This window comes from Pinus tabuliformis, chromosome 3_2, assembly GCF_031772625.1.
Source record: "Pinus tabuliformis cultivar Carrire ecotype Pingquan chromosome 3_2, CPIR1, whole genome shotgun sequence".
Classification (NCBI taxonomy): domain Eukaryota; kingdom Viridiplantae; phylum Streptophyta; class Pinopsida; order Pinales; family Pinaceae; genus Pinus; species Pinus tabuliformis.
Window position 1 is genome coordinate 1,251,320,746 of NC_142302.1, and position 12,144 is coordinate 1,251,332,889.

A 12,144-nucleotide genomic window follows, 5' to 3' on the forward strand; every position below is an offset into this window, starting at 1 on the left:
GAGTATTAATTATATCGAGTGCAGAAGTACAGAATGTTTTCATACCAGAGATTCATGACTGATGTTTTGAATAGTGTCTCATTTCTCATGTGTATGTGACTCCCTTCTCAGTTGTTCATTTATGTGTAAATCTTCTAAATATTTAAACTGAAAGTAAATGTTGCGGAACTCATCCTTTGTTAGATGCTCCATTTCATAAAGTTAAATGCTCATAATTTTCCTCTAAAGTTACATTTGAAATTCATCCATTGTTAGATGCTTCAAATGAACTGTTAATCTTTTTTTCCACTTTCATACTGCAACGATGATATTCACAGATAGACATCATTTACCTTGCCTCTGTTTCCTGAAACATTTTATTAGTCATTGATAATCTTTATAAACACTCAGATTTGACTCCATTGCCCATTAGTTGATATTTCTTTAACCCTACCCAACCAGCACACTCAAAATCCAAAAACCCTACTGAAGATCTAGCCACTATTTGGAGACAGCTAGTTGCTAAACATTTAGTGATTAAACTGTCAGAGAGAGCCCTCTCTGGATTGAAGGGGCTAGCCTTCAATCTCCAAGCCTGGTTTGAAAAGGTTACCTTAGATCTTCCTCTTTCACAGCCAAGAGGACATTTCTGAGTGATAACAGTGACTAGGCTTCAACACTAAGCTTTGAAACAGAACAAACTGACACAAAAGGAATATGAAATAACAGATAATTATTCTTCAGTGATCATATAAATTTTAATGCATATAAATCTCAGTAGTTTTCAAATTTCAATCTTTTGCAGAGGCAATTTAGAAAACTTAGTCAAATAGCTCTTCTTAACATATATTACATCTCTATCATGAAGTCAAGTGCATCTGCTGATGTCCCATGTTCATTCTGCAAATAAACTCTCCAGCCCCTGCACCATATGTAACATATAAAAAAAAGTCAACATTCATATGCATCTGTCAGGATATGACAGATCTGTTAGTAAAATATGTTTCCAACTGCTAAATGAATATAAGGAAAACAAAGAAAAATGCAACCTTTAGGAGTACTCCGATTACATTTGCTTAATATCAGTTGACAAATGATGTGAAAGCTTAAATGCTTGTGGAAAGGCTGATCTCAGCAAAGCTCAAGTATAAACAACAGTTTATAGTTGTTTATATGGCAATTAAGAAGCAAATATCCTAATTTGGGCAACATCGAGGATGGATATGCACAAAATATTTGTTAACATAATGATATGAAAGTCTTAACCTTTCAGGGACTAGAAGGCACACTTCTTCATGTAAAATGCATCTGCCAAAGTTGGGGTAACATCTCAAAGGTTTTCTCAGAATTGATACTGGCAAACAGTCTTACCAAATAAACCATTAACCTGTAGTCAGACTTGCGTTTCTAGACACCTGGAACAAAAGCAGAAGCAGCAGTGTAGATTGTTCCTTCCCAGAAAAATCCTAAGAGCCAAGCAGTCCTGGGAGCATTCCATACACATATATATTCCTATATATTTTTTTCATATTATAATGTATACACAAGGACATTATAATCACCTTTCTCTTATTATGGTAGCATCTACCTTCCTCAAACCCTCATCTAAAATCAATTTCAACCCAATCTCCAAATGTTTTTATGATGCGTTTCAATCAGCCATATCAAACTTTTGAATCAATTGCCTAGAATAATGTGCTTGAGAAATAAATATGTTGCCTTCATTCTACCACACCTCCAAGCCAAGGCAGTAGTGCAAAGTCCATAGATCTATCATCTCAAATGTTCACTTTAAGTCTTGATTTACTTCATTAACTTCATCATCTCCGATAATAATGAGATCATCTATGTACACCTCTAGAATGGCAATATCTTTGCTTAGATCCATAAAGATGGGTAGGACTTTTTGATAAGTGACGTGTGCAGAAATGGTCTCTGCAAATCTCAATTCATGAATAAACTTTAATCCCTCGGTTGAAAATTATTAAATTAACCTTGATCAATGGCATGAAACATTGATTGAGGTAAAACCTCAGTCAAGAATTTTAAACCATGATCGAGGGTTTAAGTCAAAATAAACCTTGATCAAGGGCTTCTATGATCCAAGTCTCAACCTAGATTGAGAGTTAAAAAAGGCAAGAGTCCTTGCTCATTTTTACAAGTTTTTAGGCAGCTACAACTTCTAGGAGGTCAAATCCGTTCATCTCTTTTATGTAAGGTGACAGACTCGGTGCTTGTAGATTCACCATTGAATCTTTTATCCAATGGCATATAATTTTCTTTTCTAAAACTTATACAAATTTATTTGCCCTCCTGAGTAGTGATGGCCCCCAAAGAAATACAAGTATCTTAAAAACTACACAACAAAAAAAAATAAGAAAAAAATATTTAGTTCCCCTTGGATTTTTATTCTTCAAAATGGTATTTTTGTGTTTTGGTTTCATGTTAACAAGAGAAAAAGAATTGTTGGGAACAGCTAGCCCCTAGATTTTCCCTCTTACAAATCTAGATGTTTAATGACCAGCATATTTCATTAGGCTGAAGGTTTAGAGACAGTCAGATAGAGCTTTGCTTGAGCCAAGGGTTGGTTCCCATGGAGATTAATTGTGATATGGACTCAGTGATGTTATGGTTATTCAAATACAATTTTGACACAAAGTTTCATTAGATGGGAGATAAGATAAAGATAAGATAATTATATTAAAGTCCAAAAATGACCACAAAAGCAAGTCAATGGGACTATTGAGTACAATGATGTCAATACAAAGCAAGAGTACTGAAAAATCTCCTATATAAAGAACAAGAGAAGTAAAGTAGAAAGTAGAAACATGAAGTCTATATGTGAAAACTAGAGAAAACCCTCAGATCCAAGTGTGGGCAACCACAATCGGAGGGATATGTGTAGAGGGAAAGGATCTAGTGACTGGGTCATGATCCACTAGATCTACCTCCCCTAACATCCAAGGCCAAATGACAAAAAACTCAAGATTGAATGGTGCCCTGAAGAAGAGCTAGGAGAAGATCTAGACCCTCTATTGCATTGCTGCCAAGCCCCTATAACTCATTGCTGATGTTTAGGCGAGTTGATCTACCTGCCGGTAAGGGATCTGGTTTGGCAATGTCTTTGAGGTCTTTTTTTGTGGGGAGGGATAGTCCCTTTGGTATGTATTGATCTAGAGATAGAAGCAATGTTGTTATCATCCTATCTCTTAGTGCCCCTAATTGATGGAAAAAACCTAAAGAAGGAGGTAATCTACTGAACAAGATGTGGCCTAGGAGGCCAGAGAGTGTGGGTACAAAGTCTGAGGTCCTCCTACATATAAAGGGCTAGACATCTTTGGTCTGAGTACTAGAAGAAACTAGAAAGGGTTTAGATCCCCTTGAACAGGTAATGACATCTCCCATGAATCTCATAATAAATGAGTCAACAGAAGATGAAGTGCTCCTTTGACTCAATCTCTCAGAGATGACATAGCTGGAAAATCTTGTCTAAGGGTCTATCTAGTGGTCCATCTCAATCCGCAGTCAATGAGAGCCAACTTTGAATTGTTCTAATGGAATCTGAAGGACATGCATTTAATGGCAAAGCGTGTAATGGGGACAAAAGATGAGTCCATCCCTCATCATCATCAAGTGCCTGGCATAGAAGGCCATCTTTGAACATAACCCACCGTGAGACTTTATCCAAGTGACCTATACATATTGCCTATAGATATCCTCACAAATGATTGTATCCATCTCTTGATTGGTTGGTAAGAGGTGGATAAGGACTATCTAAAAGAAGGAAGCCAGTCCAATGTAATACCAATTGAAGTAAGGAGATCTAAGACTCTCAAGGACTATCTAAAAGGAGGACGCCAGTCCAATGTAATACCAATTGAAGTAAGGAGATCTAAGACTCTCAAGTACCAGCATCAGGACCAAGTTGAAGGGCTAGCAACAGCAATGGACTCTAATGAATGGTAGGCGAAGTATGGATATTTGGCATGCCCCTGCACTATATCAGCAAAACTCTGAACAGGGTGTAGAAGTCCAACAAGACTGAACACTACCTCAACTCAGAAGGAGTGAGCGCCAAACACTACAAGGATGATGGGCTGAGGAACTATTTGTTTGCATCAAATGAAGAGGCGAAGGAGGATGATTTGCACTCTCTCTATTGACAACCAATCAGACTCTACTAAACTAGATCCCAAAACCTCAAACCCATGTGATTTGCTATTTTTAGCAGTTCTCCAACTTTGTAGGAGGCAAAGTTCGAAAGCTTGCATGGCAATATTGATTACATATTAAGAGTCCTTACGAGCTTAGGATTCCAGTGAGCCCTGTTGAATTTTGGTAGTTGCAGTCGGTATTCATAAATTGTTTTAACCCTCAAAACAAAATAAAAAATGATAAATATAAATATAAATTTCAAGTCGACTTCAAAAGAGGGAAATTCAATTTTTTGTCTCCACAAGCTCAGGTTAGCGAACCTACATGTCACACCAGTTCGAGCTCATGAGATGTCTATATATATGCTACTCGTCCTCCTCCTCAAGCCACCAATTTGGATCGCACAAATACAATATCTTTTGTTCATATATGCAAAGGAAGGAAAAGAGGAGCAATCTGAAGTTTGACCACATAGTCGAAGCGTTGACCAAGCCATCTTATCTCTGTTTGACCTCGCACGTGTGGAAAGAGGATGAATTCTTTTTGGGCATTTTGTTGAGCAACAGACCAAGTTTCTAAGGAATTCTCAGTTTGACCAAGTTTGACCTAGGTTTTGTTGATGGTCAATTTGACTTTATTTTGACTGGAAAGATCAAATTATATCTCTTGTTGAAATGAATAATTTCTATACAAAAAGGTTGTTGGGTTTTTCCCTATTTAGGGTTTTCCCAGGGTAAAAATTTGTGTCTCTTGTGTTTGGTTGTCTCTTCATGATCCTACTACCATTGTTGTTTAGAGATTTTCTTGTATAAATACTTAATGATGAGCGTGTTATAAGATGAATTGATGGAAAGTAATTATTGGATTATAAATTATTGAAAAATCAACATGGTATCAAAGCATTGGTTAAAGCGCAGCCAAGAGAAGCACTAAAATGAATCTTGTAACCTTAGTTAAGGACAGAAAACCTCAGAATAGCTAAAGACAAATTATGGTTCATGTATCCACAGCTAAAGAAGAAGAGGGTCGAAAGCCCTAAACTAAGGCTGAATGCCCTCAAGCCTAATCACAGATGGACCAAATGACCTCAAGAGGGCCAAAGAGCCTCAGTCCCAAAACAGGAAGGCCAAAGGTCCATTTTGTATTGAGAATAATACACCTTTCTTATGGACGTCGTGATCCATTTCCTTGAAGGTCAATAGCATTAATGTGGTTATTTGGAGATCGTGATAATATTCTGTAACGTACTCTGTGAACATCGAAATCCTCTTGGAAAGAACAAGTTATCTCAGAGCTAGTAAGCCTGAACTATTCCTACTGCTACTGTGGTTTTAAGCAAGGCCGAGATGCCTTAAAAGGCCAAATCGAAGTTGTTGATGATGATTTTTGCAAAGGAAAGTTTGTTTGAAGAAGGCTGGCTAAACTCAAGTTCAAAATGCAAAATCAAGGTGTTGATTTCTACCTACAAGTCAAGGGAAGTATAGCAGAGCCTGGCTTAAATATGGGTTCTCTTTTGGGTTTGTTTGGGCGGACTTAAAAATTTGTGTTAAAATTTTGTTCAAGAAACTATTTAGAGGTAGATGGAGCATTCCTTGATGTTGTGAAATCTAGGGAATCAGTGGTTAGGTGATTTCTCTACTTATGGTAACTGCTTTGAGATAGACTTTTACTTATGATCTTCTCTTCCTTATACTTATTATTGTGTTATTTTTATCAAGACAATTACCATATCATGAACAAATAAAGAGACAAGAGACACAGTATATAGGCTTGACACTAGAGTCCTCCCAAGACCAAGACACTAGCCTCTTTTCTGACACTAGCCTCTTTTTCTTCCTCTTCTCAGCTTACTTGAGAATCTCGGTCTTCTTCTTCTTGGCTTCCTGGAGAACCTCGGTCTTCTTGAAGTCTCAAGAGAGAGACCTAATGCACTTTTATTTGGCCCCTTCTAGCGAGGTCCTCTTCCCAAATATGATCACTTTGATGTAGCTGCAAGACTTCAACCAACTTCTTGAACCTTCCTATCTTCTGCCTTCGCACGTGGGAGGATATATTACCCAAGAACAGTCTATAATCTAACTTCGCTCTCCTTCCCTCTTGCTTCGCTAAGATAGTGGCTTTCTCTGGTATAATTCTCGCTTTTCTTTGTAGACTTGCTTGATCGAATTGCTTTTTTTCCAGATGAGACTGAGTACTAGTATATATAGGCATTTGTCCATGGAAGTTAGGCCGACATGATCTCTTGGAGGAGGGTCGACATCATCTCTTGATTTTCTCCCTTCGTTGTAGGCCGACTTGAAGAGGGCTAGTGACAAGGTCTTGGAGGATGACTTTACATAGACAAGTGTGACTCTTTACAATGTGTAACATGTCTTCATTACATGACAATGACTCTTTATACTTTTATGACTAGATGACAAAATTCCTAAGGGCTCTCAATGGGAGCCTATACTAAAATAAAATCTCTTGCTCATGAAACCCATGATGCAAGCATTACAATAATTTTATTTTTCTTCTTTACATCTCTTACATAAAATCACAATTACATGTCATTATGAAGACCGAACCTAGTTACACTTTACAACACTTGATTGACTAATAACATTGTTGGGTTGTGTTATATTCTTTCCACGGCTAGCCCACATAGTTAACCGGGGGTTAGAGGGGGGGGTCACAGGGGGTTTGAGGGGTACTCGTAACCCCACTTGAAAATTTTGGTTTTGGACCCAATGTTAGGATGGGCGGACCCACCTATGGTTTTGTGCATGATTTTCGCACATGTTTTTGGACGCGATGGTTTTCGCTCCATGGTATTGGACGCGATGGTTTTCAGTCCATGGTATTGGATGCTTCGGCATGTATAAATATGTATTATAACATTGAAAAGAACATAATGAAAAATCAAGCTAGTAGTCCCGGTTTTGTGATCCATGGGAAAATCTCTATGTATATGCGTTTTATGTGTTATGCTCTCGCATTGTTTATTTTATGTGTTTTAGAATTCGTATGCAGGTAATTTCTGTACAGGATTTAAACCTACATTTGGTATCAAAGCAGTTTTGGCTTCAAGGGGATGCCTTTGTTGCTGAGGGGTTTCACTCGAGACTGTGGAAGACCCTGCTCAGTGGGAGATCTGCGAGATCGATTCTGGTGGTGAAAGAAGATGGCGAGCAGTGGAAAGATAGAGATCGAGAAATTTAATGGTCAGAGTTTTGAGTTGTGGAAGCTCAAGATGGAGGATCTGTTGGTGGATAAAGATCAGTGGATCGCGGTAGATCCGGGTACTAAACCAACGGGAGTGTCTGATGGAGAATGGAAGAAGTTGGATCGGAAGGCAAAGAGCACAATACGGTTGTGTGTCTCAGATTCAGTATTGCTGAATGTATCAGGGGAAGCTACGGTGAAGGCTTTGTGGGACAAGTTAGGGACTTTGTACCAATCTAAGCCTCTAGTGAATTAACTGTTCCTATAGAAAAAGTTGTATAACCTGAGGATGAAAGATGGATACTCGGTGACAGAGCATCTAAACACATTTAATATTGTGGTAAGTCAGTTAGCATCTGTTGATATTAAAATTTCAGATGAAGATAAGTGCATCAATTTGTTGTGTTCTCTACGAGATTCGTGGGATAGTTTGGTTATTGCAATAGGTAGCAATGCAATAGCCTTGCAATTTGATGAAATAGTCTCATCCTTGTTGATGGAGGAGATGAGACAGAAAAATATGGAGAGCCAGAATGGTGATGCCTTGTCTGTACGAGGACGGTCCCAAAACAAAAACAAAAATAAGTCATCGAGTGGGAGATCTAAATCTAGAGGGAGATCTAAATCTCCAGGAAAACCTGTAAAGGTGGTGTGTTGGAAATGCAAAAAGAAAGGGCACTACAAAAGGGACTGTAAATCTAAAGCTCCTGATAAAGGAAAGGGATCTGATGATGCTCCTTCTGCAGAGGCGAAAACCACCTCAGATGAAGGTGGAGATGTGTACTTCGCTTCTTCAAGTACACATGTAAATCATGACGCATGGTTGATTGACTCAGGTGCATCTTTTCACTTCACTCCCTATAGAGAGTGGTTCTGCGAGTATGAGAAATACAATGGTGGTGATGTCTTCTTAGGGGATGATAGGAAGGCTAGAATCATTGGTCACAGAAAATTAAAGTTGAAGTTGCAAGGTGGAAGGGTTAGAACACTTCCAGATGCTCTGCATATTCCTGCATTGGCTAGAAATATGATTTCTGTAAGCACGCTGGATAATGCAGGTGTAAAAACAATGTTCGAGAAGGATACCTGCAAAATGGTTCGGGGAGCACTAGCATTGATGCGGGGAGTTCGAATTGGAACTCTGTACAAGCTGCAAGGTAGCACTGTTATTGATGGGTGCAACAATTCTGTGGTTCCTGAAAGTGAAGCAGAAAATCTAGTGGTCTCTGGAGAGAAGACCATGTTGTGGCATCAAAGGCTTGGACATATTGGAGAGAAGGGCCTTCGAATACTTCATGGTAAAGGTATGGTAGAAGGTATGAGTAATAGCTCTCTGGATTTTGATTTCTGTGAAAATTGTGTATATGGGAAGCAGAATCGGGTGAGTTTTCCCTCTGGTAGTAAGAGGGCGAAACAGATATTAGAACTTGTGCACAGTGATGTGTTTGGACCTGTGAAGGTTCCATCACTGGGTAAGTTTGTGTACTATGTATCATTTATAGATGATTCTCAAGGAATACATGGATATATTTCCTTAAGAATAAATCTGAAACCTTTGACAGGTTTAAAGAATTTAAGGCTCTCGTGGAAAATCAAACAGAGAATAAGATAAAGGTGTTGAGGACAGATAATGGTGGATAGTTTTGCAGCAAGGAATTTGAAGAATTCTGGAAGAAGTGTGGTATAGCACGACAGAAGACTACTCCATATACACCTCAGCAAAATGGAGTTGCAGAAAGAATGAATAAGACGTTGATGGAAAGGGCATGAAGCATGCTCAGTAGTGCCGGGTTAGGACAGGAATTCTGGGCAGAGGCGGTGGATACTGCATGTTACCTGGTTAACAGGTCACCTTCATCAGTGTTGGAGGATAAGACTCCACAAGAGGTATGGACTAGTAAGAAACCCTCTCTTTCACATCTGAGGGTATTTGGATGTAATGCATATGTACATGTTCCAAAGGAGAAATGAACCAAGTTGAATAGTAAATCTGAAAAGTGCATCTTTATTGGGTATAAGAATGGTTTAAAAGATTATAAATTTTGGAACCCAGTCACACGAAAGGTTGTGTACAACCGAGATGTGGTGTTCAGAGAAGTAAAAGATGTTATGAAACATGAAGTCCAACCAAAGGAACCTGAGAAGATAGAGTTTGAGCTTAAGGAGGAAGAATCAGACTCTACAACAGAGGAGGAATCAGAAGATGAAGAGCCACAAACTCCGGGTGTGAGAAGATCAGTTCGAGAAAGAAAGCAGCCAGGAAGGTATAGTCCATCTACTTTCTGTTCAAATTTTGCTTTATCTATTACTGACGATGATCCTAGAACTGTGAAGGAGGAAGAATCAGACTCTACAGCAGAGGAGGAATCAGAAGATGAAGAGCTACAAACTCCGGGTGTAAGAAGATCAGTTCAAGAAAGAAGGCAGCCAGGAAGGTATAGTCCATCTACTTTCTGTTCAAATTTTGCTTTATCTATTACTGACGATGATCTCAGAACTGTGAAGAAAGTAGTAGATTCAGAGGATGGCAAACTCTGGAAAGAGGCCATCGTTGATGAAATGGCATCTTTGCACAAAAATGAGGCTTGGGATCTGATGGAGTTGTCAGCTGGAAGGAAACCCATTGGCAGCAAATGGGTGTTCAAAAAGAAGACAAATGCAAAAGGAAAAGTGGAGAAATACAAAGCTCAGTTGGTAGCAAAAGGTTATTCCCAGGTGTCAAGAATTGATTTTGGTGATATTTTTTCTCCTGTTGCCAAGGTAACTTCTATTAGATTACTTTTATCTATTGTTGCTACTTTTGATTTTGAGGTAGAACAAATGGACGTGAAGACAGCATTTCTTCATGGGGATATGGAAGAGGAAATCTACATGAAGCAACCTGAAGGCTTTGCGGTGAAGGGTAAGAAAGCACTGGTATGCAAGTTAAAGAATTCTCCGTATGGGTTAAAACAGTCACCAAGGATGTGGTATCAGAAATTTGATACATTTATATGGGGACTCGGATCTAATTTGCAGGAAACGCAGGGGGAGGGTCCGTTTCCGTACGGAAACGCGTTTCCACGCCGTACGGGCCCCGTTTCCCACAAAAAAATACTTGTTTTTTAAATTTTTTTTTTTTCTAATTAGTTTTTAATTTATTTTAGGGTTTCTAATCACTTCTAGAAACCATTTCTAAAGTTATAAAAGAGCAGTGCCTCTCATTCTCTCATCACACTATTCAGCAAGGAGTTTCTGTTGGAGATTGGCAGTTGTTTCAGTAGCTGGTGTTTTGAGCATTGAGCAAAGTAGATTTCAGCAGCGGGAGAAAGAGATTTCAGCAGCAAGAGAAGGAGATTTCAGCAAGAGATTTCTGTAGCAGCAGATTTGGCTCAGCTACAGCCATATTTCTCTTCTCTTTTCTGGCATTTCCGGGTAGTTTCAACCACAGAAAATTAATTTGGGTAAGCCACATTCATTTTGTTAGTTTTTTCTTACTATTTCTTCAATTTTTCTAGGGTTTATGCAACTAAATTGCTGAAAAACGTTTTTTATTTATAGATTTGTTTTTTAAATTTATTTTTGCAGCAGATTTGGCTCAGCTACAGCCATATTTCTCCTCTTTTCTGGCATTTTAGGGTAGATTCAGCCACAGATAATTAATTTGGGTAAGCCACATTCATTTCTTAGTTTTTTTTCTTACTATTTCTTTAATTTTTCTAGGGTTTATACAGCCAAAAATATGAAAAACGTTTTTATAAATTTATTATTTACAGATTTGTTTTTTTAATTTATTTTTGCAGCAATGGCTTCCAGCCAAAGTGCAGCTGCAACTTTAAACCCTAGGGCCAACCCAAGCGCTGAATATTATCCTCTTTGGAGGCATGTGACGAAGCTTCAAAAATGTGGAGGTGGTGGCTCATGGGAATGGCGATGCACTCTTTGCAATAATACGTACAAGGGCTCCTACCCAAGAGTGAAGGCGCATCTGTTGCATGGAGGAGGACAGGGGATTCTGGGTTGCACAAAAACAACAGATCCGTTGGTAAGGAGGGCATATCAAAGAGAGCAAGATGAGGCGGATGGTACTAAGAGGAGGCATGATGAGCATACTCAGGCTACATCTAACATTGAGCCAAGGATTGTAGTTGAAGCAAGAAAGAGGAGAGGTGGTCACAGTCAAGAACATGAACAAGCAGCACCCAAACATACCAGAGGCTCAGGGGCATCCCAATCAGTTCAGGATAGCAGAATTGCTAGATTGGTGAATGTGCAAGCAAGAGAAGAAGATGATTCCAGAGTTGCCAGGTGCATTTATGCATGTGGTATCCCATTCAATGTTGTTCGCTCTCCTTACTGGCAAGATATGATAAGGGCAGTTAACAAAGCTCCTCAAGGGTACAAGGGGCCCAACTATGAGAAAGTCAGAACCCAACTTCTCAAAAATGAGAAGGAACTTGTGGAGGACGTTTTAGCTCCAATTCGTTCTTCCTGGAGTAGCTCTGGGGTTACCATAGTCTCAGATGGCTGGACAGATATGAGGCGCAGACCATTGATAAATATCATTGCCACTTCCCCCAAAGGAGCAATGTTTATCAAGGCAGAAGACTGCTCAAGAGAGGTGAAAGATGCACAGTTCATTGATGATGTTATTATAAAAGCTATTGAACAAATAGGGGCTAACAGGGTGGTGCAAGTTATCACGGATAATGCACCAGTTTGCAAAGCTGCAGGTTTGATTATTGAGGGGAGGTATGACCACATATTTTGGACACCATGCATTGTCCATAATCTGAATCTGATCTTAGAGGAGATCGACAACAAAGT

General features: G+C 39.0%; 1 protein-coding gene across 1 annotated transcript in view; it reads right to left on the bottom strand.

The window, feature by feature from the left end:
• The window catches only part of LOC149185272 (Polynucleotidyl transferase, ribonuclease H-like superfamily protein), a 186,180-nt gene that overhangs the window by 133,778 nt on the left and 40,258 nt on the right, over positions 1–12,144 (bottom strand). Inside the window, exon 4 of the mRNA XM_089419076.1 lies at positions 833–901. Coding sequence (XP_089275202.1) covers positions 833–901 — 69 coding nt within the window. The remainder of the gene's footprint in view (positions 1–832; positions 902–12,144) is intronic.